At 40.9% G+C, this 26,593-nt stretch overlaps 1 protein-coding gene across 1 annotated transcript in view; it reads left to right on the top strand.

Moving 5' to 3' along the window:
• The first annotated feature begins 10,566 nt into the window (after nt 1-10,566).
• Nucleotides 10,567-26,593, top strand: part of MERTK (MER proto-oncogene, tyrosine kinase) — a 70,572-nt gene continuing 54,545 nt past the window's right edge. Inside the window, exons 1-5 of the mRNA XM_075267688.1 lie at nt 10,567-11,123; nt 19,418-19,772; nt 20,413-20,513; nt 21,451-21,624; nt 25,978-26,064. Coding sequence (XP_075123789.1) covers nt 11,063-11,123; nt 19,418-19,772; nt 20,413-20,513; nt 21,451-21,624; nt 25,978-26,064 — 778 coding nt within the window. The 5' untranslated portion in view covers nt 10,567-11,062. The remainder of the gene's footprint in view (nt 11,124-19,417; nt 19,773-20,412; nt 20,514-21,450; nt 21,625-25,977; nt 26,065-26,593) is intronic.

Genomic DNA, 26,593 nt, shown 5'->3' with positions numbered 1-26,593 from the left:
ATACTGTCTTCTAGATCAGGATAGATCCCATCTCATGAAAGATCGAACAGGTAATCATTAACATGGAATAGGAACTGCATATAGGGCAATGCCAGAGTTTCCTTTGGAAATCACCTTGTTACTTATATTAGTTAAGGTCCCGTTTCATTTCTTATGAATACATTAGTGAAATGAAATTAAATAGGAGACATAGAAATGTAAAAAATCATAGCAAGTAACTTACATACAAGACCTGAAAGCAGAACTCCCGCTATTTCTGTTGTAATATACCAAGTTTATCAGAATGATGTGTTGGATTCCTGTAAATCATTCAGATATTGCTATATGGAGCTTTGAAATGGATATAGATCTTTGATTTAGAAGAAATATTATTTTGTGTAAAAGCAAAACAAACTTTTGGAATTTCACAGTTTTTCATGTGTTTTTCATTTTTCAATTGAATTGTTAAAAAAAACAAAAACTTTTTGATGATATTCTAATTTATTGAGATGCACCTGTATCTGATGGAACCTCTATCAATCACAAGGACATGGGAAAAATGTGCAAATCTGTTTTCCAAGATGTAAATAGGAAACCAGTGCCTCTGCATGCTCCTGTTTGAATGGAGCAGCAGCTGAGTGTGCTTATTATTGCTTTATTTACACCATGTTCCAAATAGTTATGCAAAAAGTGTCATAAAGATTTACTGTTTTGTTTTTCCATAAAACTCATGGATGGTATTGTGTCTCAGGGCTCTTTGGATCACTAAACTCAAACACCTGTGATAATTAGTTTGTCAGGTGAACCTAATTAAAGAAAACCTACTTAATGAGGCTGGGGCCCCACGGGACAGAGACACAGCGATGTGCCCGTAGTGGAAATACTATTGGAAAAATTGTGGCATTTTACAGTAATGGCAAAGTGGATGGGATTCTAGCTAATCCCATGCCCACTTTGTGGTAAAAACTGTGGCAAGGAAATGCCATTGGTTTCCCCATAGGTATAATTGTAAAGTTCGGAAAAGGTTTCCATCGTGTGAATTCAGCATTCCGCTGACAGCCTTCTAAAGAATTTCAAAATTTCAGAGATTGCCTGTCAGAGGAACTGCAACAAGTGTCTGGTAGCTGCTTGGCTCCTTCTTTCAAACTCTTGGCTAACTAAAACTGTTTTCTTGCTGTACCAGTTTTAGATCCATTACTTTGACTATATTGTTTAGAAATGTGGGGTTAAACCTTAGGTTGAAGCCCCACGTGGCATAAAGCCACGACGCCACAACAAAAACCGCAGTGTTTTACAGCCCCTTCCCCCAAAATTAATGGGATTCTGTGGACTTTCTATGAAAAAGCACTGTGGGAAAAAATGCATTGCATTTCCATTTTCCCGCATCGCTTTTTGGCCCACTATGTGGAGCCTCAGCCTTATACATATGATATAATATGCTTTTGATTTACCTTTGGAGAATTATATTTCTGTGTTTAATGTTTGCTTCTTTATATGATGGGTTTGTAAGAAGATTTTCTAGAAGCCTCTAAATAATTCAGGTGCACCCAGAGGTGTATATTGAAAGTGGATCCGCACTCTGAAGAAGCTCAGATATCTGGATAAGTTGGAGATGGACAGGGCATAAGAGGGAACATATGAAATGTTCTAGAAACAATAAGGGCTTTACATTAGGAGAAAGGGTGACACGATTTGAAGGCATACTTTTTCTATCTTAATGCATATTTAAAGGGATTCTACCATTAAAAAACTATTTTTTCTAGGTAACACGTCGGAATAGCCTTTAGAAAGGCTATTCGTCTCCTACCTTTGGAAGTGATCTCCGCCGCGCCGTTCGAAATACCGGTTTGTACCGGTATGCTAATTTGTTCTCTCGCAGCGATGGGGGCGTCCCCCAGCGCAGGAGATGCGATGGGGGCGTCCCCATTGCTGCTTGAAAACCGACTCCAGTGCTGCCTCTATCTTCTTCTGCATCCTCCCCTTCCTTCTTCGGCTTGACGTCGGACGCCTGTGCAGTACACTCTGTTCGGCGAACTTCGCTGAACGTACTGCACATGCCCGCGGCCATAATGCCGACACCGCAAGTTCCCCGAACAGAGCGTACTGCGCAGGCGTCCGACGTCAAGCCAAAGAAGGAAGGGGAGGATGCAGAAGAAGATAGAGGCGGCGCTGGAGTCGGCTTTCGAGCAGCAATGGGGACGCCCACATCGCATCTCCTGCGCTGGGGGACACCCCCATCGCTGCGAGAGAACTAATTAGCATACCGGTACAAACCGGTATTTCGAACGAACGGCACGGTGGAGATCACTTCCAAAGGTAGGAGACGAATAGCCTTTCTAAAGGCTATTCCAACGTGTTACCTAGAAAAAAAAAGTTTTTTAATGGTAGAATCCTTTTAATAATGAGGGAACAATTTCTGAAAATAATGTGCACTAGTTATGATGGGGGTGTGATACCTGAGGGAATAGGGACAGAGAAATTTTGTTGATGCAATGAGATATTGCAAGATAAAGTTATATGGATCTCTACATTATTATCATGTAATATACACTGTTGAGTTCATTAAAGAAAAAAAAGTGAGTTTTTCTCTTCATTTAACTGTACATAACAGTCATGGCCAAAAGTTTTGAGAATGACACAAATCTTATATTTTCACATGATCTGCTGCCCTCTGGTTTTTATGTGTGTTTGTCAGATGTTTTTATCGCATACAGAAATATAATTGCAATCATATTATGAGTAACAAAAGCTTATATTGACAGCTGGAATGAGTTAATGCAGCAAGTCAATATTTGCAGTGTTGACCCTTCTTCTTCAGGACCTCTGCAATTCTCCCTGGCATGCTCCTGGCATCAACTTCTGGACCAAATCCTGACTGATGGCAGTCCATTCTTGCACAATCAATGCTTGCATTTTGTCAGAATTTGTAGGTTTTTGTTTGTCCACCCGTCTCTTGATGATTGACCACAAGTTCTCAATGGGATTAAGATCTGGGGAGTTTCCAGGCCATAGACCCAAAATCTCTCTGTTTTGTTCCCTGAGCCATTTAGTTATCACCATTGCTTAATGGCAAGGTGCTCCATCATGCTGGAAAAGGCATTGTTGATCGCCAAACTGCTCTTGGACGGTTGGAAGAAGTTGATCTTGGAGAACATTCTGGTACCATTCTTTATTCATGGCTGTGTTTTTAGGCAAGACTGTGAGAGAGCCGATTCCCTTGGCTGAGAAGCAACCCCACACATGAATGGTTTCAGGATGCTTTACAGTTGGCATGAGACAAGACTGGTGGTAGCGCTCACCTCGTCTTCTCCAAATAAGCTGTTTTCCAGATGTTCCAAACAATCAAAAAGGGGATTCATCAGAGAAAATGACTTTAAACAAAGTCCTCAGCAGTCCACTCCCTGTACCTTTTGCAGAATATCAGTCTGTTGCTGATGTTTTTTTTGGAGAGAAGTGGCTTCTTTGCTACCCTCCTTGAGACCAGGCCTTGCTCCAAGAGTCTCCGCCTCACAGTGCATGCAGATGCACTCACACCTGCCTGCTGCCATTCCTGAGCAAGCTCTGCACTGCTGGTAGCCCGATCCCGCAGCTGAAACACTTTTAAGATATGGTCCTGGCACTTGCTGGTCTTTCTTGGGTGCCCTGGAGCCTTTTTGCCAACAATGGAACCTCTCTCCTTGAAGTTCTTGATGATGCGATAGATTGTTGATTGAGGTGCAATCTTTCTAGCTGCAATACTCTTCCCTGTTAGGCCATTTTTGTGCAGTGCAATGATGACTACACGTGTTTCTTTAGAGATAGCCATGGTTAACAGAAGAGAAACAATGATGCCAAGCACCAGCCTCCTTTTAAAGTGTCCAATGGTGTCATTCTTACTTAATCATGACAGATTGATCTCCAGCCCTGTCCTCATCAACACCCACACCTGTGTTAATGGAGCAATCACTGAAATGATGTTAACTGGTCCTTTTAAGGCAGGGCTGCAATGATGTTGAAATGTGTTTTGGGGGATAAAGTTCATTTTCTAGGCAAATATTGACTTTGCAAGTAATTGCTGTTAAGCTGATCACTCTTTATAACATTCTGGAGTATATGCAAATTGCCATTAGAACAACTGAAGCAGTAGACTTTGTAAAAATTAATATTTGTATCATTCTCAAAACTTTTGGCCATGACTGTAGATTGACTTGTATAGGAAAATAAGTCATCATGACACACATAGACATATTTATATATGTCATATGTCATATCATATATAGACATATATATGATACTAGCAGAAGGACCCAGTTTTGCACGGATATATTTCAATTTTTGTTTGTGTAGTGGCCCTATAAGAATTGCCCAGTTTTGCACTGGTCTGTTTTGTATGTTGTTTGTGTGTGTGTGTTCATGAGCATCTTGTGATAATGTGTATCTCCGTTTGGATATCAGTGAAAAACTTGCGATCGGTTGTTATAGAAACCTGGAGTAAAGCTGTGTGTATGTGACCTTGTGTAACAGTGTCATCCACAGCGGCCTTCCCCTTTTAAAGCTGACACACAGCAGTGAAGAAAAATGGCTTGGTTGTTATGTAAACCTGAAATAAAGCTGTGTGCATGTGGAGACTAAGTGCCTGTGAGAATTTATTGGCTGATATATTAGGCTGATATATAGGCTTATATTGGCTAATGCAGGTAAATTTTTGGGAATACTGTATCTTAGGAATAGTTCGTTCTAGAGAGCTGGTCTAAAACCTTCCTGGAGACCTGATGTACCTGTGTACCAAATATTGTGAGGGTCAGTCCAGTCGTTTGGTCACGCATAAAGAAAAGACAGACAGACAGAAACTCATATATATATATATATATATATATATATATATATATATATATACAGTCCTATGAAAAAGTTTGGGCACCCCTATTAATCTTAATCATTTTTAGTTCTAAATATTTTGGTGTTTGCAACAGCCATTTCAGTTTGATATATCTAATAACTGATGGACACAGTAATATTTCAGGATTGAAATGAGGTTTATTGTACTAACAGAAAATGCGCAATATGCATTAAACCAAAATTTGACCGGTGCAAAAATATGGGCACCTCAACAGAAAAGTGACATTAATATTTAGTACATCCTCCTTTTGCAAAGATAACAGCCTCTAGTCGCTTCCTGTAGCTTTTAATCAGTTCCTGGATCCTGGATGAAGGTATTTTGGACCATTTCTTTCTACAAAACAATTCAAGTTCAGTTAAGTTTGATGGTCGCCGAACATGGACAGCCCGCTCTCAAATGATCTGAAAACAAAGATTGTTCAACATAGTTGTTCAGGGGAAGGATACAAAACGTCTCAGAGATTTAACCTGTCAGTTTCCACTGTGAGGAACATAGTAAGGAAATGGAAGACCACAGGGACAGTTCTTGTTAAGCCCAGAAGTGGCAGGCCAAGAAAAATATCAGAAAGGCAGAGAAGAAGAAGAATGGTGAGAACAGTCAAGGACAATCCACAGACCACCTCCAAAGAGCTGCAGCATCATCTTGCTGCAGATGGTGTCACTGTGCATCGGTCAACTATACAGCGCACTTTGCACAAATAGAAGCTGTATGGGAGAGTGATGAGAAAGAAGCCGTTTCTGCACGTACGCCACAAATAGAGTTGCCTGAGGTATGAAAAAGCACATTTGGACAAGGCAGCTTCATTTTGGAAACAAAAATTGAGTTGTTTGGTTATAAAAAAAGGCGTTATGCATGGCGTCCAAAAAGAAACAGCATTCCAAGAAAAACACATGCTACCCACTGTAAAATTTGGTGGAGGTTCCATCATGCTTTGGGGCTGTGTGGCCAATGCCAGCATCGGGAATCTTGTTAAAGTTGAGGGTCGCATGGATTCCACTTAGTATCAGCAGATTCTTGAGAATAATGTTCAAGAATCAGTGACGAAGTTGAAGTTACGCCGGGGATGGATATTTCAGCAAGACAATGATCCAAAACACCGCTCCAAATCCTCAGGCATTCATGCAGAGGAACAATTACAATGTTCTGGAATGGCCATCCCAGTCCCCAGACCTGAATATCATTGAACATCTGTGGGATGATTTGAAGCGGGCTGTCCATGCTCGGCGACCATCTAACTTAACTGAACTTGAATTGTTTGTCCAAAATACCTTTATCCAGGATCCAGGAACTGATTAAAAGCTACAGGAAGCGACTAGAGGCTGTTATCTTTGCAAAAGGAGGATGTACTAAATATTAATGTCACTTTTCTGTTGAGGTGCCCATACTTTTGCACCGGTCAAATTTTGGTTTAATGCATATTGCGCATTTTCTGTTAGTACAATAAACCTCATTTCAATCCTGAAATATTACTGTGTCCATCAGTTATTAGATATATCAAACTGAAATGGCTGTTGCAAATACCAAAATATTTAGAACTAAAAATGATTAAGATTAATAGGGGTGCCCAAACTGTTTTCATAGGACTGTATATATATATATATATATATATATATATATATATATATACATATGAGACTAGCAGGATTACCATCTTTGTAAGGGTATATTGCATTTTTTGTTTGTGTGGTGGCCCCAACAGACTTGCCCAGTTTTGCACTGTAATATTTTATATGTTGTTTATGTGTGTGTCCATAAGTGACATGTGATGATGTGTATCTCAGTTTGGATATCAGTAAAAAACCTGCAATCGGTTGTTATGGATACCTGGAGTAAAGCTGTGTGAATGTGACCTTGTGTAACAGTGTCATCCACAGTGCCCTGCCCCTTTAAAGCTGACATACAGCAGTGAAGAAAAATGGCTGGGTTGCTATGGAAACCTGGAGTAAAGCTGGGTACATGTGGAAACTAAACGCCTGCGAGCTTCTATTTGCTGATCATGGATATATGTGGTACTGTGTGCTGAGGTGCATATCTAATCCTCCGACGTGTGGTACTGTATGCATAGCCGTGTATCTAATCCTCCAGCGTGTGGTACTGTGTACTGAGGCGCGTATCTAATCCTCCGGTGTATGGTACTGTGTGCTGAGGCACATATCTAAATCTGCAGCGTGTGGTACTGTGTGCAGAGGCATATATCTAATCCTCCAGCATATGCTACTGTGTGCAGAGGCGCGTATCTAATCCAGTGTGTGGTACTGTGTGCTGAGGCGCGTATTTAATCCCCTGATGTGTGTACCTCAGTTTGGATACTAGTGTTGGATTGTGCATGTGAAGTGACAGTGTGTTTGGCAGTTGGAAGATGAGTGAAAGACTTGCAGGTTTGTTTTGGGAATACTGTATCTCAGGAACGGTACGTCTGAGAGAGTTGAGGCTTAGTCTAAAACCTTCCCGAACACCTGTGTATCTGTGTGTAAAATTTGGTGAAGATCGGTCCAGTCATTTGGTTGAGCATAAAGGACAGACAAAAATGTATTTTTATATATATAAGAGACTAACAGGAGGACCCAGCTTCGCACAGGTATATTGCATTTTTTGTTTGTGTAGTAGCCTCATAAGAATTGTCCAATTTTGCACTGGTGTATTTTGTATGACGTTTGTGTGTGTCCATAAGCGTCATGTGATCATGTGTATCTCATTTTGAATATCAGTGAAAAACCTGTGATCAGTCGTTATGGATACCTGGAGTAAAGCTGTGTGTATGTGACCTTCTGTAACAGTGTCATCCACAGAGCCCTGCTTCTTTAAAGCTGACATACAGCAGTGAAGAAAAATGGCTGGGTTGCTATGGAAACCTGGAGTAAAACTCTAATGTGTGGTACTCTGTGCAGAGGCGTCTATCTAATCCTACAGTGTATGGTACTGTGTGCAGAGGCACGTATCTAATCCTACAGTGTATGGTACTGTGTGCAGAGGCACGTATCTAATCCTCCCTGTGTGGTATTGTGTGAAGAGGCGCGTATCTAATCCTCCGGTGTGTGGAACTGTGTGCAGATGTACGTATCTTATCCTCTCTTATGTAGTACTGTATGTAAACGCACATATCTAATCCTCTGGCATGTGGTACTGTCTGAAGACGTGCGTATCTAATCCTCCGGCGTGTTGTACTGTTTGAAGATACACGTATCTAATCCTCCGGAACTGTGTGCAGATGTGCGTATCCAATCCTTTGGCATGTGGTATAGTACTGTGTGCAGATGCATGTATCCAATCCCCCCACATGTGGTGCTGTGTTCAGACTTGCGTATCTAATACTATGGCATGTGGTACTGTGTGCAGATGTGTGTTTCTAATCCTCTGGCATGTGGTAATGTGTGCAGATGCGCGTATCTAATCCTCCCCCGTGTAGTACTGTGTGTAGACTCGCATATCTAATCCTCTGGTGTGTTGAACTGTGTGCAGATGTGCGTATCTAATCCTCCGCTGTGTGGTATTGTGTGAAGAGGTGTGTATCTAATCCTCCCCCGTGTGGTACTTTGTGCAGACACAGGTATCTAATCCTTCAGTGTGTGGAACTGTGTGCAGATGCGCATATCGAACCCTCAGTTGTGTGGTACTGTGTGAAGATGCACGTATCTAATCCTCCCCTGTGTGGTATTGTGTGAAGAGGCGCGTATGTAATCCTACGGAGTGTGAAACCGTGTGTAGACACATGTATCTAATACTATGGCGTGTACAACTGTGTGCAGATGCGCGTATCTAATCCTCTGGCATGTGGAGATGTGTGCAGACGTACGTATCTAATCCTACGGAATGTGGTACTGTGTGAAAACATGCGTATCTAATCCACCGGCGTGTTGAACTGTGTGCAGATGTGTGTATTTAATCCTCCGCTGTGTGGTATTGTGTGAAGAGGTGCGTATCTAATCCTCCTCTGCATGGCACTTTGTGCAGACACACGTATCTAATCTTCAGCGTGTGGAACTGTGTGCAGATGCGCATATCGAATCCTCCCCTGTGTGGTATTCTGTGAAGAGGCTCGTATCTAATCCTATGGTGTGTGGAACTGTGTGTAAACGCACGTATCTAATCCTACGGCATGTGGTACTGAGTGCAGACACGTGTATCTAATCCTGTAGCGGGTACAACTGTGTGCAGACACATGTATCTAATCCTCTGGCGTGTGGAAATGTGTGCAGATGCGAGTATCTAAACCTACGACATGTGGTACTGTGTGCAGACATGCATATTTAATCCTCTGATGTGTGGAACTGTGTGCAGATGTGGTATCCAATCCTCCAGCGTGTGGTACTGTGTGCAGACGCGCGTATCTAATCCTCCGCCGTGTGAAACTGTGTGCAGACGTGCGTATCTAATGCTACGGCATGTGGTACTGTGTGCAGACACATGTATCTAATCCTATGGCGTGTAGAACTGTGTGCAGACGCGCGTATCTAATTATTTGGCGTGTGGTACTGTGTGCAGAGGCATGTATCTAATCCTTCAAAGTGTGGTACTGTGTGCAAACGTACGTATCTAATCCTCCCCTGTGTGGTATTGTGTGAAGAGGTGTGTATCTAATCCTACGGCATGTGGAACTGTATGTAAACGCGTGTATCTAATCCTACGGCATGTGGTACTGTGTGCAGATGCATGTATCTAATCCTATGGCATGTACAACTGTGTGCAGACACGCCTATCTAATCCTCTGGTGTGTGGAACTGTGTGCAGACGTGTGTATCTAATACTTCGGCATGTGGAACTGTGTGCAGACGCACGTATCTAATCCTTCAGCGTGTGGAACTGCGTGCAGACGCGTGTATCTAATCCTCTGGCGTGTGATACTGTGTGCTGATCTGTGATCTGGATATCTAATCCTCTGATACGTGTATCTCAGTTTGGATATCAGTGTTGGATTGTGCATGTGGAGTGACCGTGTCTATTGCAGTTGGAATATGAGTGAAAGACTTCCAGATTTGTATTGGCTAAGGGGGGGGAGGGGGGCATTGTGTTGGAAATGCTGTATCTCAGCAACGGTACTTCCGAGGGAGTTGGAGTCTTGTCTTAAACCTTCCCGGATACCTGAAGTATCTCTGTACCAAATTTGGTGACGATCGGTCCAGTCGTTTGATCGCGCATAAAGAACAGACAGACAGACAAGAATTTATTTTTGTAAGATAGAGAGAAAAGAGATATTATATTGTACACTGTATCTGTTGGTTTTGCACCTCTTATACGTTGTGTTACTTCTCTTATATTCTTGTTGTATTCTGTTTAATCTTATCTTTTGGTACAGTTCTCTACACTTTGTCTCCTGTCACTGAGCAGTGAAAGTTTTCCTGTTGCATTCCAACTTCAGACCAGCTGGTTGGGGTGGGGGGACTACAAAGGTTTTGGAGGGGGAGAAGAATGTTAATTACTGAGCACAAATGGCTTTCTATAAGGAGGGTGAAAATACAGAAAATACAACACTTCTCAATGCAGTGTGCAATGTTAGTAAGCCATCATTTTAAGGTGACTACTAGGATCAGGATGTAGTGACTTCTAGACTATTGTACTATGAAAATAAACAGAAGAAAAGTGCGGAGGTTCCCAGGTCTGCCCTCCCCCTGTGTGAACTCCTCCTCTGCCTGGTATGCTGGCTCCATAGGCAGTAATAGTGAGCAGAGAAGAGGAGGCTGCAGTGTGCACGTCACTGGCTCTGCTCACTCATTCTGCAGTACACGCATCTGGACTGCTGCGGCGGACCTACTGCTGGTGTCGTAGACTGAACCCTGGCATAGCAAGCTGGAAAGGACTGGACTGCAACCTGTATGACTGCAACTATTGTGGACTCACTTAGACTACTGTGACCAGCAGCAGCTTAGTCTCATTGCTGGAAAGGAAAGAGTTAAAAAGAGCATTCCCATGAGGACTCCACTCTGAATGCCCACTGTCATTGTCTATGGGATTGAAATTTCTAACACTAAGCATTTCCAGTGCACACACAGTGTAGTGTGAACAGGAGGCTGGGACTTACCTGTAGCTGCCCTGGCTAAGTCCAGGTCTTCAGAGATTGGTATCTGATGGGCAGCAAGAGGACCCCTTGTGGCAGCTCTCTGTGTGATGTCTTGTAAGGTGGTAGCAGGATTCTTTATGGTAGTCTGACAGTCACCTCTGGGTTGTGCGCTGGTAACTCTGGATTTGGTGTCTCAGCCCCCTGGATTTATGGCAGAGATGCAGGCAACACTGAAGTGGCAACTTCTCGCCCTGCTATTATTTACAAAAGGTAAGGGTAATAGTTGGTAAAGACTGTTACATTTTTGGATAGCAAAATGTTGATGTGTAATATTTGTTATAGGTACTACAACTCACAGCATCACCTGCTGGCCAGATATAGAAGTGTGCTTGACTGCAGGACAGACACATGTTGCCTAAACTGCTGATGTCTTCCAGATGTGCTGTAAGGCTATCCAGTAGCAGCCACAAGCTGTATTATAGACACATGGAAGCAGTTATGTCACATGTATCGGACAACTCCCCTTAGTTTACAGCTGAGCGGGGCACAATGTGAAATAAGGAAAATACATATGTAGAATATTGCAATTCAGGTATGACATGAATTTTTCTTTGTGACTTTTACCTCCCCCAGAGGTAAACAATGAAGTCACTTGCAGGTCATGGTATTGTTGTGACCTTACTGTGCCTTACACATAATCCGATGAGGTCTTAGCCGCAAGGAACCATACATTACTTTTCATGTGCCTAGTACACTAGAGAATCAGTATATAGAGGGTTGGCCATAGCATTTATTATTGTCGCTGAAGCAAATGACTGACACCTCAGAAGAGATTTTTTTCCAGTTCTTTTATATAGAGGTACAAAGGTCATCACCAGACCAGTAGTAGCGTTTGCTGATCTATATTCTTTGTAGTTGCTCCTTCAGGCTGAAGCTACACTATTAAACTATCGTTATATGTCAGTTGTTATAGAAAATCCTGCTCTGCTTTGCATCTCATTTCTTTACATAAATGCTTTTATATTTGTTTGTAATATATAGAATCTCAGTGTTATATCTTTGTTGCGTATATTACTCTTGTATCCCTATGTATTGTCTATTTTTATGATAGTTGGTGTCAAAGTCTGGATGAGCTCCATAAATAAGAGAGAACTTATTTTCACTGATACATATTTTGGTGTTTGGTTGGTGTCATCAAGACCTTACATGTGATCTAGAGCAGGGGTCCCTAACCGCTGGTCCGTGGACCAGTACCAGGCCGTGGGGCATGTTGCACCGGTCCGTGTACCGGCGGCGAGGAGTCAGCAGCTGCTGGTTGTTGCTCATCGGGATAAGGTGAGCAAAATGCGGGGTTGAGCCGGGACCCGCTGTATGTCCTGGATTCTAGTACTATGCAGGACCGAAAAACTCCATGTAAACTTACCCTAAGACGCGTTACTGTTATGCCAGTCAAAAAGTATTTTTATTAGAGAAGAGCCATGTAAATTTTATCTTTAGCACAGGTTACAACTTATAAGATAAAAAATAAGTCATACTCACCTCACCAAACCCCGCTGCCCCTGTTCCAATACCTGCTTCAGCAATGATGATACATGTCCATGTCAGGATGTCATCACTGAAACAGAAAACTGTCTGGGGCCTGGAAAGTGGTGGAATGGAAGCGGCAGAGGATTGGTAAGGTAAATATTACTTTTATTATTTTCTAAGCTAAGTTTTTTTCTTAAAATACTTGGCTGGACAATTCCTTTAATAATAATATTTTAACCTTTCTGTGTCCTCCTTTGTCATGAAACCTGTAAAGAGCTGAATAGAGGTTTTGTTTTGTTTTTATTTAGTTTTTGAGAAGACAAATAACTACATGAATCAACTGTGGAAATGGATTTTATTTATTTTAGAGAAAATTAATATTTTCTCCATCATCAGTTTGGTGAATTTCTTCATTTCTCTACAACAGTGGTTCTTAACCGGTGTTCGATCGAACCCTAGGCCCTATGCACGGTTCATTTTGTGTACCAGTAAAAAAACATACCTATATCTTGAATTTGGAAAAAAAACATATTTGATTTATCACTAAAGAAGGGTTCGGTGAATGTGCATATGAAACTGGTGGGTTCGGTACCTCAAACAAGGTTAAGAACCACTGGTCTACAATATAAAATGAAATGTGAAAATGAGGTATCCACACAGCTTTGACAAACACAATGACTTTTGGAAGCACTGCCCTTTGTATTGTTGCTAGTGCCAGGCCTACTAAACTGCTTTGACCACCTTTTGTGAAGTCTGAATTGAGTTCTCAGGCAGATTATCTCAAGATCTGGTTCTGCTGTAACAAATTCTTTTGGCTTTCAGACCTATTACATATAATGATGTGAACCTATCACCATCCATTGTGTTTCCTAGTAAATCATTACTGCACCAGATCAACATGTCTTCTGTGTTTGGAGAGATCATGGGTTCGATGGCCATACCTGTTCTCTTCGAGTTATAAGCGCTGCAGTACAGACTTAGGCTAAGGCCCCATGCAGCAAATCGCTGCAAAAAAAATGCTGCCAATCGTGTCTTTTTCCGCAGCATTTTTCACGGAAATTCTGCAGAGTTTTCCCTTTGGACTTTTTGCCTCTATTATAACTACTCGAAAAACGCCAGCGCCTCTGTTGGTATAACTTGCATACTACAGTTTAAACACAAGTGTTTTTGAAATTGCAGCATTTTCACTGAATTTTTTTCTTCAATGTAGGGATAGGAAAAGCCAGAATCCTATCCACTTTGCAGGTACTGTAAAATGCAGTACCTGGCAAAGGTAGCTTTTTTTGTTAAAGATTTTGTTGCGGTTTTTTGAGCCAAAGCCAAGAGAGGACTGAGCCAAAGGTAGAAATATAAAAGCTTTCTGTATAGTTCCCATTGCTTTTGTAGCCTCTCCTAGGTTTGGCTCAAAAAAACCACGGCAAAATGTCCCACAAAAGAAGCTGCGTTTACGCAAAATGGGGCCTCCGCCTATAGCTAATACTACACACAAGTAGTTCAGTAGGACATAATGATTACATAGGGTTTGCAGCACTCTACATAACAGTGATTTTATGGCATTCCAGTTGAAAAATTTGTTTATGGCCACTTCATACAAAAGGATTTCTCAAATCCCATATTCCCATATAGTTTATTGATTTTCTTTCTGACAGGCTTGAAATTGAAATCCTTTAAAATGGCCCCATCTGTAATAACTATAGTAAATACAATACCTGTATCTGTTGATATTATTTAGGAATCAGTTCAACCATGGATCAACTTATTCTATCCTTTTTGTCTTGCATTGCCTACATGTATATGTTTATAATAAACTAGTAGGCATCATTTCTCATCATAGGTAGACTTTCATGTTTTATCTGCTTTACTCAAACCTTTCAGCAAATACTAGATTCGGTCAGACCCAGTTAGGCTGTGTGCAGACTGGGATCAGAGTTTATGGTTTATTGTTCAAGTTAGAAGTCTGCAGAACGTAAACCAAGCAGCCATATCAATTATACCACTTTCTTAATATTGTGTAGTTCCCACTTTTTCCACCAAAACATCTGTAATCTATCAAGGCATTGACTCTATTGACACTAAGATATTAGCAGCAGATTCTTGCCTGTTGGTTTTGAGGTGGAGCCAAATTAGTTTTTCCAGCACATCCTCCATATGTTCAGTTGGATTGAGATTGGAGAAATTTAGAAGCCAAATCAACTGCTTAAACCTTTTGTCACATTCCTTAAAACATTCCTGAAAATCTTTTGAAGTATGGCAGGGCTTTACTGCTATTTTTGTTTATATGCAAATAAAGTGTTTGGAGCAACAAGGCCAATTGCTACTTAACTCTTTGAAACAATGGCAGTGTCCTCATTGCTACAAAGAGCTCATCTGAATATTGTCGAAAACAGCAATATTTGCAACTGAGGCAATGATTTATAAAAGAGCAAATCTGTGGGCTGGATTGATATCCTTGATCTTATAATGCAGTGCACCACTTTTAGTGGACAAAATGGATTGTGCATCACATTGTGTAGCTTAAAAAAACTCTACCACTCTCCCCAAATATCTGTGACCACAATGGAAAAATACTCAGATGATGGACGGACATGAGTGCACCATTAATTTCCTAATGTTGCACAAAAGACTATAAAACCTGCTGTGTTTGTGTAAATGGGGTTAGCAACGCCCATTGACCAATCCCTTGACTGCTTACTTAACTCTTGATTAGCCAGCAGAAGTTAACCTAAATCCTGACAATTTTTTATCTGCAACATTTTGTCCTCAAAGTCAGGCAGGGCTCCTGTTAAACAGTGCAGTCCCAGTCAATCAGTCCAAGAGGTTCAGAAGACTGAAATGTTACTATTAGAGATGAGCGAGTACTGTTCGGATCAGCCGATCCGAACAGCACGCTCCATAGAAATGAATGGATGCACCTGGTACTTCCGCTTTGACGGCGGCCGGCCGCTTAACCCCCCGCGTGCCGGCTACGTCCATTCATTTCTATGCGAGCGTGCTGTTCGGATCAGCTGATCCGAACAGTACTCGCTCATCTCTAGTTACTATATACCAGTACACCAGCAAAAGAAAAAAAAATGTTCCAGTTTTATGCAAGTCTTTTTAGTTTTGAAGCACATAGCCATACTCCTTCAGTCCAGTGCAGTAATTCTGTCTAAGGCCGAGGCCCCACGGGACATAAACGCCGCGATTTGACCGCAGCAGAGACGCTGCGGGAAATATCGCGGCGTTTTGCAGTTCAAGCAAAGGAGATGGGATTCATGCGAATCCCATGTCCACTTTGCGGAAAAAAAACGCAGTGCGGACACGCTGCGATTTTCAAAACTGTTGCGGTTTTGAAAATCGGAGAATGTCAATTATATCTACAGAAACGCCAGCGGCTTTCCCATAGATATAATTATAACAGAAAGTCCACGGAGGAAAACTTTGCAGCACGTTCACGCCGCGGTTCTTTCCACAGCGCTTTAGCGCTACGATTACGGCCCGTGGGGCCTTAGCCTAAGGCTTCAAGCACACTGACTTATTTGTTTCTATAGTTCTAAACACACACACCCATGTATCATTGTCCATGAGCCTGTGGCAAAGCTTAGGACAAGTCCTATATATACATGTGGCCTTTATCTGACTACTTTATCTACTCTCATGCCAAACACATACTGTATTTGTTGGTCAGCTTTTCCTACTATAAAGGTGACAGTTCTTGTTTCTGTTATTTTATAGGACTTTCTGCTTGGGCTCCATCGTTCGGATCCAGTCAACTTCCAAAACAGGGATTAACTGTGGACACTGGCAAATCCCATAGATTTTCATGGGGTCTGTCAAGTGTCCGACATTTTTATACTGAAACAGGCAGAAAGAAAAGTCCTTTGTAGAGGACTTTTTTCCGCTTATTTCTGGCAGTTTCTGCGGCGGAGTCAGCACAGATGTGAACTTAGCCAAAGCTGACCAATAATTTACGTACTGTACCTTTATTTGGCACTGTATAGCTTAATTATTTAGGTTTTAGAAGGTGAGAAACCCTGTTTTTCTCAGATAGCACCTACTCTGAAAATTCAAGTCATGCCTACAGTCTAGTCTAGTCAAGCACTTGACGTGATAAGATATACTACCTTTGACCTTCAAGAAACTGAAGCTTATTTCTCATCACAGTCACTGATAAGGCCTTTTACAGTCTCATAAGGAAAATGATTTCAACATCAGTGGCCGATGCCTTAGAAGGGAAAGTCATTAAAGCATAAATGTTTTCTTCTCTCCATTATCTTCTGCTTTGTCATTCCATTAGATTGTTTTGCAAGAGACATTATTATATTGTTATTGACAGCAAAAGTCTAAAAATTAAAACTAAAAATATTTGTATTTCTGGTAATCTTGGAAATATGATTATAAAAATATCTGGTTATAATCCAAGCTGGTTATCCTCTGATTTAAGAATTTGGAAAAATGGAATTTTTACTGTGGCAGATTTTCAAAACTGAGCAATTGCATCAAATTGTATGTGAAATTAGGCATAGACCGCCATTACATCCTCATAATATGGTCGTAAATCATAACAGGGACTTCTCGCCGTTTGCCTCATTGTCCATTTGTTTGGATCAGTTGTCATTTTACCTTTTAAATGGCATAAAAGTATTAGAAAAGAAATTACAGACCTAGTTATATTGTACTCTGTGCCTGACATAACCTTCCATGTAGTTTCCATAACATGTATTTTACCATATGCTATAACACAGAGTCCTGGGCAAGTTGCCAAGGTAAACAATATATATATATACCTTTATGTGATAGTGTTTAACAGCTAATGTGATTAAAAGCTGTACACTAAACTTTGCATAAATCATGAGTAGATGAAAATATATAAAACTTTATTCATCCTTTTAAAAGAATATAACTCTTTTTTTTTCAGCTATTTTCCTCCTGCCCCAACAGCTAAAGTGACATTCAGTTTGAAATCTCTAGAGAAATGTGACTTGGTATCTGAAGAAGGTTATTATACTTAGTTTAGGTTTAATACTTCTGTGAGGTGAAATTGAAGTGTGGTAAGATGGAAGGTCAGTGCAGGGAGGAGGAATCCAGTGACAGGGAAGCGGAGGCAAACACTAATAGGCTGCTGCAGATAATAGGAAATTTTCTTTCTCATCCCAAGTGCTTATTCACACAAAGATTTGATAGTCACAGTTGGTCAGTTCTTAAATTGGGACATTTAGGGGGAACTCGGGAATAATCAATCGCTTTTCAGATCCCAGAGTATAATAATTTGAGACCCAGGGGAGGATACAAACATAAAAAACCAATGGTTCTTACCTCTCTTGGGCTCCTGTGCACTCCCGGCTGATGTCGGCCATGATGGAAGAGATGTCACTTGAGCCGGGCTTGCATCATGAAGCATAAGGGCACAAGCCACAGCCCAAGTAAGGGCTCGTTCACATCTGCGCCCCGGTCTCCGTTTTGCAGGTTTCCGTTTCCTGCCCGAAACTGAAAAGGAGACGGAAACCTGCAGTCATTTTTCAAACCCATTCATTTGAATGGGTTTGGAAAGTGTCTAGCTGTGAGCGCCTGTGAGTATTTTGTGCTGTCCGTAACGAAACAGTTTTTTTTAAACTGGACATAAAGTCAGACATGCAGTCGTTTGTGTCTGGTTAAAAAAAAACCAAAAAACGGTTTTTCCACGGAGAGAACAAAACACTCACGGCCGGACACGGTCTGCCAGCTTTCCGTATTCTGTCGGCAGAAGACGGAAACCTGAAAACGGAGATCGGGCGCTGGTCTGAACCCAGCATAACAGTGTTTTTTATGTTCCACATTCCTCTTCAGAAATCAAAGCCTCAATAATTGAATGTGTCAAAATTTTTCAGATATATTCAGTTTTTGAGGCTTTGATTTCTTTATACCGGAAAAGACAGTTTGTAATTATGGCGGAATTGAGTTCCGGCCCAATTTACGGTAAGCACTGCATACAGGGTAAGAATAGGAGACTACCCTTGTTAGGGAGGGAGTTAAATTTGCGACCTAAGATGAGTGTGAGGGTTAGTTAACCACTTCTCACCTGGTGGGAAACTTGGACCGATTAATATAGACTGATAAGTTACTCTATGATTCAACAATACGTATTTATGAGAATGTAAGAACTTTCAATTTCTCTAACTAAAGGTGTCCCGACGTACCTATTTTGAGCATGGTTGACCCAACCACTCATTATTCATCACGTTTTGTGTTGGATTATATATGTTTCATACTAAGGCCCTATTTTTAATATTTAACTAAAAGTTATGTTTTTAATTGTTTTACTTTAATTACTTTGGACTGATTTATATGTGAACCAGATTAGACTTCTAGTGTATCATACCGACCTCTTGTTGGACCTTACACTTGGTGCTGTGTTACTGAGAGTGTCTGTATGACGGGCACAACTCTCCTTGCACTTTGAGTGAGTTCTACGTGTGAGAAAAGTACGTGACAAATATTTGTCATTGTCATTTGTTGCAGTGATAGGTTTTCTCTAGAATGTTGTATATGGTGCTACTAATGGTTAGATAGAGAGATCTCCTATTTTCTCTGTGTGCCATGTATGATAGACATCATAGCAACTAGCCTACACCACCCTACATTAAAGAATGTTTTCTATGTGTCTCAGGAGCTAAGCTATGTCCCCCATCTAAACAAAGTTCTGTGTCAGACTGTATGGAGATGGCTGCAGTTGTCTTAGAAGGAACTTGCAAAATAACAGGGCTATTGAACATCAATATGATATTTAATATTTGTAAAATTTGTGTTTTAACATTTCTTTTGTAGTGAACATTGTTCTATTTGTATGCATATTAAACATACAGACTAGAGATGAGCGAGTACTGTTCGGATCAGCCGATCCAAACAGCACGCTCCATAGAACTTAACCCCCCGCGTGCCAGCTACGTCCATTCATTTCTATGCGAGCGTGCCGTTCGGATCGGCTGATCTGAACAGTACTCGCTCATCTCTAATACAGACTCTTCCACTATTGACTATCACCATTATTATTCATGAATGTATGTAATTTCATTCTATAGATAACTATATATTGGGAGAGAGCGAGGGACTTCATACACCTACATTACTGCCACAAAATGAAGAACACAGAGATCCTCAGTACTTTGTAACAGACATGGGAGCAAGTCCAACTCCAAACATTCAGTCAACTCATCCTTCCCAACGGATCAAATTCATCCCCACAGTGCGCAATATTGTTCTCTCTGAACACAAAGATATCAAGTTCAATTGTTCCATTGAAGTTCCTAATCTGGATAGTGGAGAACAGATTACATGGTGGAAGAATGGACAGTTGATCTCCCATTCTGAACGCATCTCTGTCCAGTCTTTTGAAATACCAGATGGCGTCATGACCACTATGCTATCGTTATGCAGGTGAGACTCAGAAATATGGATAATTTCAATATATTCCTCCATTAAGCCCACTGTACATTCTTATATTTTGGTTACAATGGTGTTAATATCTACTAATGTATTCATATGTAATATTTCTCTATTCACTACTATGACTTCCAAAAATGGGACTTTTAATCGCACAGACTGGTGGTCCATAATAAGTACCAGCCGATGATTTTCCTATAGGTATAATGAAAGGAGAAAGTCTTTAATTGAAAAATGCAGTGGAAAAAAACCGTGATACGTTGCTGCTGTGTTCTTTCCTGCACCACTTTTTTTACTGCAGCCCGCTATACGTGGGGCCTTAGCCTTAATGGGTTTATATGACGTGTTTATATGCTATTGTATAGCCATATAGTGGCATACAGTGCCCATAGCCGCCCATCTTAAGAAAAAACATACAGAAAATATTGTGGGGTGGTCATTCACATAGGAAGACTCAGATGATTTAGATTCCTACAATAGGCTAAAGGCCTCTGTTGTGTGACTGAAGATCTATGGATACACAGAGCATATATTAAGAAAATATCTTATTTGTATGTTATTTTGCTTCTCTAAAATCTGAAGATCACTGATTTTTGTAATTGATGTTAATATTGTTTTATTCTTTTGTATTAAGCATTACAGGTGTACAGAGGACTGATAATGGCACGTATACTTGCAAATTAATAATCAAGAATGAAGAAATAGTTTCAGACCCTATCTACATCCAGGTGGAAGGTGAGACACATATATATGTTTCCTTATAATAGGGCTTGTATAAATGGGGAGTGTTTAAATCTTGCCATGTAAATAACTAGACTATAAGGCTAAGGCCCCACGGAATGTCCCGCAGCGAAAAAGTGCTGCAGGAAAAACTCCGGCAGCAGCGCATCGCGGTTCTTCCCGCAGCCCTTTAGACAGAATGTTTGCAGAGTTTTCCTCCGTGGGCTTTCTGTTACAATTATACCTATGAGAAACCGCTGGTGTTTACTTCATTATAAATGACATGCTGTGATTTTCAAAACTGCGTCAGTTTTGGAAATAGTGGCGTGTCGACACTGCGGTTTTTACTGCAAAGTGAGCATGGGATTTTCTAGAATCCCATCCACTTTGCCCCTACTGTACAATACTACTGTTTTTCCTGCGGTGTTTCCATCACAAGCAAATTACAGCATTTCTATCCCGAGGGGCCCTGGCCTAAAAATAGCAATGAGCTCTATGTATACATGCATGTGGCAGGATTGATTGATAATGGCTCCATGGTTTTGTGGCTAAAACTGTGGCTATTACCAGCAAAATTGTGACACCAAGTAACAAGCTATTTGAAGATCCTGCTGAATACAACTTACAGTAAACCATGATTTACATGAATAAGGAAAAATTTCATAATATCTGTGTAGCCAGCTGTATCCAGCTACTAAAACAATGTATGATCCTGCTGGAGATTGTACACTATCATTGATCCCAGTAGTAAATCTCACCGCAAGTGAGTATTGAATATCTCAGTGGTGCTGAGAATACATGTGTTTTCTGAATGTCACTCACCGTCAAACCTGCTTGCATACATACATGCATATTTAATTTTTCCATGACATCTCATTCTATAAAAATTGAGCTGAGTTGAGTTGAATTGAGTTGACTTATATTTATGTATTTTGCCTTTTTTATTTTTTAGGCCTCCCACATTTCATTCGACAGCCAGAGACTTTAAATGTTACTAGGAACACGCCATTCAATCTTACATGTGAAGCTGTCGGACCACCTGAACCTGTGGAGATTTACTGGTATCAAAACAGTACACGGATCAATGATATTGCAGAGGTGTCACCAGCTGTACTTCATGTATTAGGTACGTCCATCCTTAAGAAGCATGCTGGAAATTTATTCCAGAATATACATAAGACCATGTTTGCATAACACCAGAGTAATGTTTACTGTTGTACATAGACTTAATCGGTGACAACACAGCAGTCTGTAATGTATTGACAGCTTCTTCGGGGCTACAGCAGAAATTTACATTGTATAACTTTATATCATTGTCATACAATTTTATGTGAAGAAATTTCCCAAGAGTCTGCATAAAGCTAAGGCCACAGCAAAAATACCTATACGCCAGTGTTTGCTGCAATTTTGACGTGTATTTGTAAACAGCTTTTGCGCCGTGGATTTTTTATCGCAATATGGGACCCCGACCTTATCCCTTACGTACTATCATGATGTATCATACTCCACTACCATAGACATATCGTTATCCTAATAGCCATGATAGTACTTAAGGATTAAAGAGGTTTTTCAGTCCTTGTAAGTAAGATTTTTCTATCCATAGAATAAGTCATCAATATCAGATTGGTAGGGCCAACACCAGGCACCCCCACCGATCAGCTGTTCTTCTGCTGCCTCCCAGGATTGAAAAGCCTTTTTTTTACACTGGATTGAGGTGCAAAACTAATATCTAACCCAGTGGTTTGAACCCTAGGCCCTATGCACGGTTCATTTTGTGTACCAGTAAAAAAACATATACCTATATCTTGAATTTGGAAAAAAAAATATTTATTTATTTATCACTAAAGAAGGGTTCGGTGAATGTGCATATGAAACTGGTGGGTTCGGTACCTCAAACAAGGTTAAAAATCACTGATCTAACCTATTTTAGATTTTTACTTCCTATCAACCATAGGGCAGACGCTGTATTTCGTGTAAGACCTAAGGAATAAATTGGATATCCAAACAGCTTGGTCACCACTTTAAGGTTACAAAGGTTATGTTCCAATAATGTAGTGCCCTTATGATATTGTCATGAGGGTTGGACATAGTCAACATAAGCACCAGATACACTTGGGTATATTGGTATTGGCATTGTTATTGGACATTGGTTGTGGGGTACTCATGGTTATCCTGGGTTTTTATTGCACAAAATTAACAAAATATATATATTTGGTAAGTTATATATAGAATTTTAAAAAATGCTGCATCCCAAAGGTTAAAACTGGCTGTACCCTTAAGGTTTTAATGCCTTATGAACTGACTTACCCATGAAAATTTTTATCTATTCCACAAAAGGTCTTCATTTGTGTACAGATGAATAGGGTTGGCTGTGAGGGTTTGCCAGAATTTCTTCTGTAGAAGTTGTAGCTTTCCCTGAGATCACTCTGTTTTTCCATCGGCGTGCAATCACCTCACGTGACTATGTTTTCCATGTTCATATCTAATCCTTCTCAGTCACACCATTTTCAAGAATTTCTCATTTAAGCTGCTTAGAAAATCCGCTCTGCATTTGCTGCATATAACACAAGAAAGCTCATTGACTGGAACGTGTTATTTTTGGAGTCCCGTGCAGCATATTAAAGGGATTCTATTGTCTGGAGAGTTTTTCGTGTAACTGACTGATATAACCAAGTATGTCTAGAGATTTAGCTTTGTATGCTAATTTAGTGATTAACTCCTCACGTGTAGGCCGACATATGGCAACATGCTGAATTTGTTGTGTGCTGTTCATCTAAGGTTGTATTTACATAATTTTAAGACCTTCTAAGATTGTTTTTTTTCTGAACGTACCTTGTTTTTCTCATGAATGTAAATGTATATAGTACCATGCTAGGATTTTAAAGGGGCTCTATCAGCAAAATTATGCTAATAGAGCCCCACATATGCGTGAACAGCCTTTAAAAAGGCTATTCAGGCACCGTAAATGTTACATTTAATCCCGATCCCGTTTTTAAATAAAAGTATTAAAACATATATGCAAAACTTACCTGAACGTGCACCATGGGCGGGGATAAAGGATGCGACGTCAGCTTCGGGCACGCCTGCCTCTTCTGTCTTCTTGGAGTGACGCCCTCTGGTTCCGTGTCTTCCTGCTTCTTCTCTTTAAATCCCGCGCCTGCGTAGTAGTGCATCTATCCGAAGCGCTACTGCGCAGTCTCACTCGCCATTTTACTTAATGGCAGTTCGCGAGTGAGCCTGCGCAGTAGCGCTTCGGAGAGATGCGCTACTACGCAGGCGCGGGATTTAAAGAGAAGAAGCAGGAAGACACGGAACCAGAGGGCGTCACTCCAAGAAGACAGAAGAGGCAGGCGTGCCCGAAGCTGACCTCGCATCCTTTATCCCCGCCTATGGTGCACGTTCAGGTAAGTTTTGCATATATGTTTTAATACTTTTATTTAAAAACGGGACCGGGATTAAATGTAACATTTACGGTGCCTGAATAGCCTTTTTAAAGGTTATTCACGTATATGTGGGGCTCTATTAGCATAATTTTGCTGATAGAGCCCCTTTAAGCGGGTATGGAAGAAATGCTGAAAAATAAGAAAAACGATTTCAAAAATAGAAGTGTAAATAATTTATTTATTTTTTCAATTAACAAATTTACATTTGTACACAGTATTTTAAGGAACCAAAGTTGTCCCAATCATATTGGAGAACTAACCACAGATCTATGTAGATGTAGGCTTGCTTAAATCCTTCTGTTTGTTCATGTAATCCCAGACAGACTTGATGATGTTGAGATTAGGGTGCTATGGGAACCACTTCATCCCTTTTAGGACTCCTCCTCCAAAGGGTGGTCACACCAAATATTGATATGATTTAGATCAGGGGTGCCCAATACGTCGATCGCAATCTACAGGTCGATCACAATCTACAGGTCGATCATGAAGGACGTATGGGTCGATCGTGGTATGCAACCAGGGATCCCCGGTGTCTGCAGGCCCCGCCTGCAAGTGTCCGGAGATGACTCTCAGCCTGCACTGTGAACAAGCACTCTGGACACTTGCAGGCTGGGCAGCAGCAGCTCCGGGGGATGACGCGCTGCCCGATCTTAGGGATGGAGGGAGCCGGGGTGCTGCTTTTTCACAGCGCAGGCTGAGAGTCATCTCCGGACACTGGCAGGTGGGGCTGCCGCAGCTCCAGCCTGCCAGTGTCCAGAGATAACTCTCAGCCTGCGCAGTGAAGAAGCAGACAGCGGGGATCCCTGAACGCCGCTGTCTCCTGCTCTCACGCTCCGCCCGCCCCCGCCCACATGCCTGGCCCCACCCACAGACACACCCTATCCCCACCCACAGGCCCGCCCCGGCCCGCCCATAAGAAGTGGTTAGTAGATCTTATCCCTTGGTCAGTTTATAAAGTAGCTCACATGCTGAAAAAGTGTGAGCACCCCTGATTTAGATACTTAATTTTGTTAACTGACACTAATAAACTATAGCACTTCTACTTTATAGCTGAATATTACTCAGCAGCATCTAACAGCTGATAGATATATTAGAAAATCTGTTGTAGACCTGAAGATTTACCTTTTTTTTCCTGCTACTGAAACTGTCAAGAATTGAAGCAGTGTTTTACCCTTTACAGGATTTGCTGTTCCTAGTCCATAGCTATTATATGAGTAAACATTTATTAAGAGCACAGCATGTACTGGAGCCTTAATGTTTTATGTCATGGAGTTTATTGAAAACACTTTATTGTCACTGAGTGCGCTGTAACTCATTCTCAGGTGGATTGAAAATACATTTACTGAGATTTCATCCTATAATATCTATAATGTAACTGGTGGGGAAAGGTGATAGACAAAGCAAAAGACATTTGTGTTCTTCAGTGTCTTACAGAGAATCTTTCATGATTCATTACTGGGCAAAACTGATAGTCTGTGATATGCCTGATGTACTGAATGCATAGCAAGGGCTGATTGACAGCCTTCTCTGTATATACAATCATATAGGGAAAGCTGTCAATCATTGTGTGTGTGCAGGGTCAGCAGGACTCTCACTCAGTCTACATTCTGACCAGACTCCTAGTAGACAAAGGCCCCTGTTGCAGAAACTGTTTTTGGCTCCTGCAGAAAAAAAACATTTTTTAAAGCTAAGGCCCCACGTAGCGGGCTATAGCGCAAAAGCGCTGCGGAAAAAATGCAGCAACTTTTTTTTTTTTTTGACATTTTGCTATGTGGCATCTTAGTCTTACTCTGCTTTCACTCATAAATCCTGTTTCGAATATATATTTATATCGCTGGTATTACCATGCTCTAATACAGGGCAGTAGAAACCATCTGACAGATTTACTTTAAGGTTCCCCATTTTCTGTCTCCTTCTTTTATTATGTATGAATTATCTTCATTGTCTAAAATGTGTGGTCACGGTAATCATCAGGTCAATAAATTATTTCTCATATTTCTAGACTCTTTTCTTATTTCAGTATTATTCTGCTACAGGCTTGGATCATGCAGCAATATACAGTTGTGAAGCCCACAACAAGAAAGGACTGACTGTATCTAATAATGTGAACATTAACATTAAAGGTAAGTTTTGAGCTCTAGCACTTATTATTGGCCTTCTCAAGGGATCATGTTTCATGTAGGAATCAAATTTTAAGGGAATTTATCTTCTCAAAAGTCAATTGTTGCTTTAGTTGAGTCTAAGTGAAAATCACTCTTGTATACGGTTTGATTAAATTAAATGTATGAGCTCATTACTATTGTAATTCTGTATGAATAAGCTGACACACTGGTTTAGGTACATGAACTTCAGGGTTCATGTATACCTCACAAAACAGTCTATGTATAAGTATTAAATATATTATTATATAGTGAAAGCATACCTCCCAACTTTCAAAGGACGTGTCAAATTTAGTTGTCAACTTCACCTCCAGTTCCACCCAATTCCAGTTTGATTCCACCTGTTGCCATCCTTGTCCATTTATGCCCCACACAGTATAGTGCCCAATTAGTAGTCCTGACACAGTATAGTGCCCCCTCAAAGTGGCCCCAACATTGTATAATGTCCCTTTTAGCCTCTACAGCATAATGCCCCCTCATAGTGGCCCCCAAC

The sequence above is a fragment of the Leptodactylus fuscus genome, chromosome 3 (genome assembly GCF_031893055.1).
Source record: "Leptodactylus fuscus isolate aLepFus1 chromosome 3, aLepFus1.hap2, whole genome shotgun sequence".
Taxonomy (NCBI): Eukaryota; Metazoa; Chordata; class Amphibia; order Anura; family Leptodactylidae; genus Leptodactylus; species Leptodactylus fuscus.
Note: the sequence above shows the minus strand (reverse complement) of the source record. Positions and strands in the feature narration are given on the sequence as shown.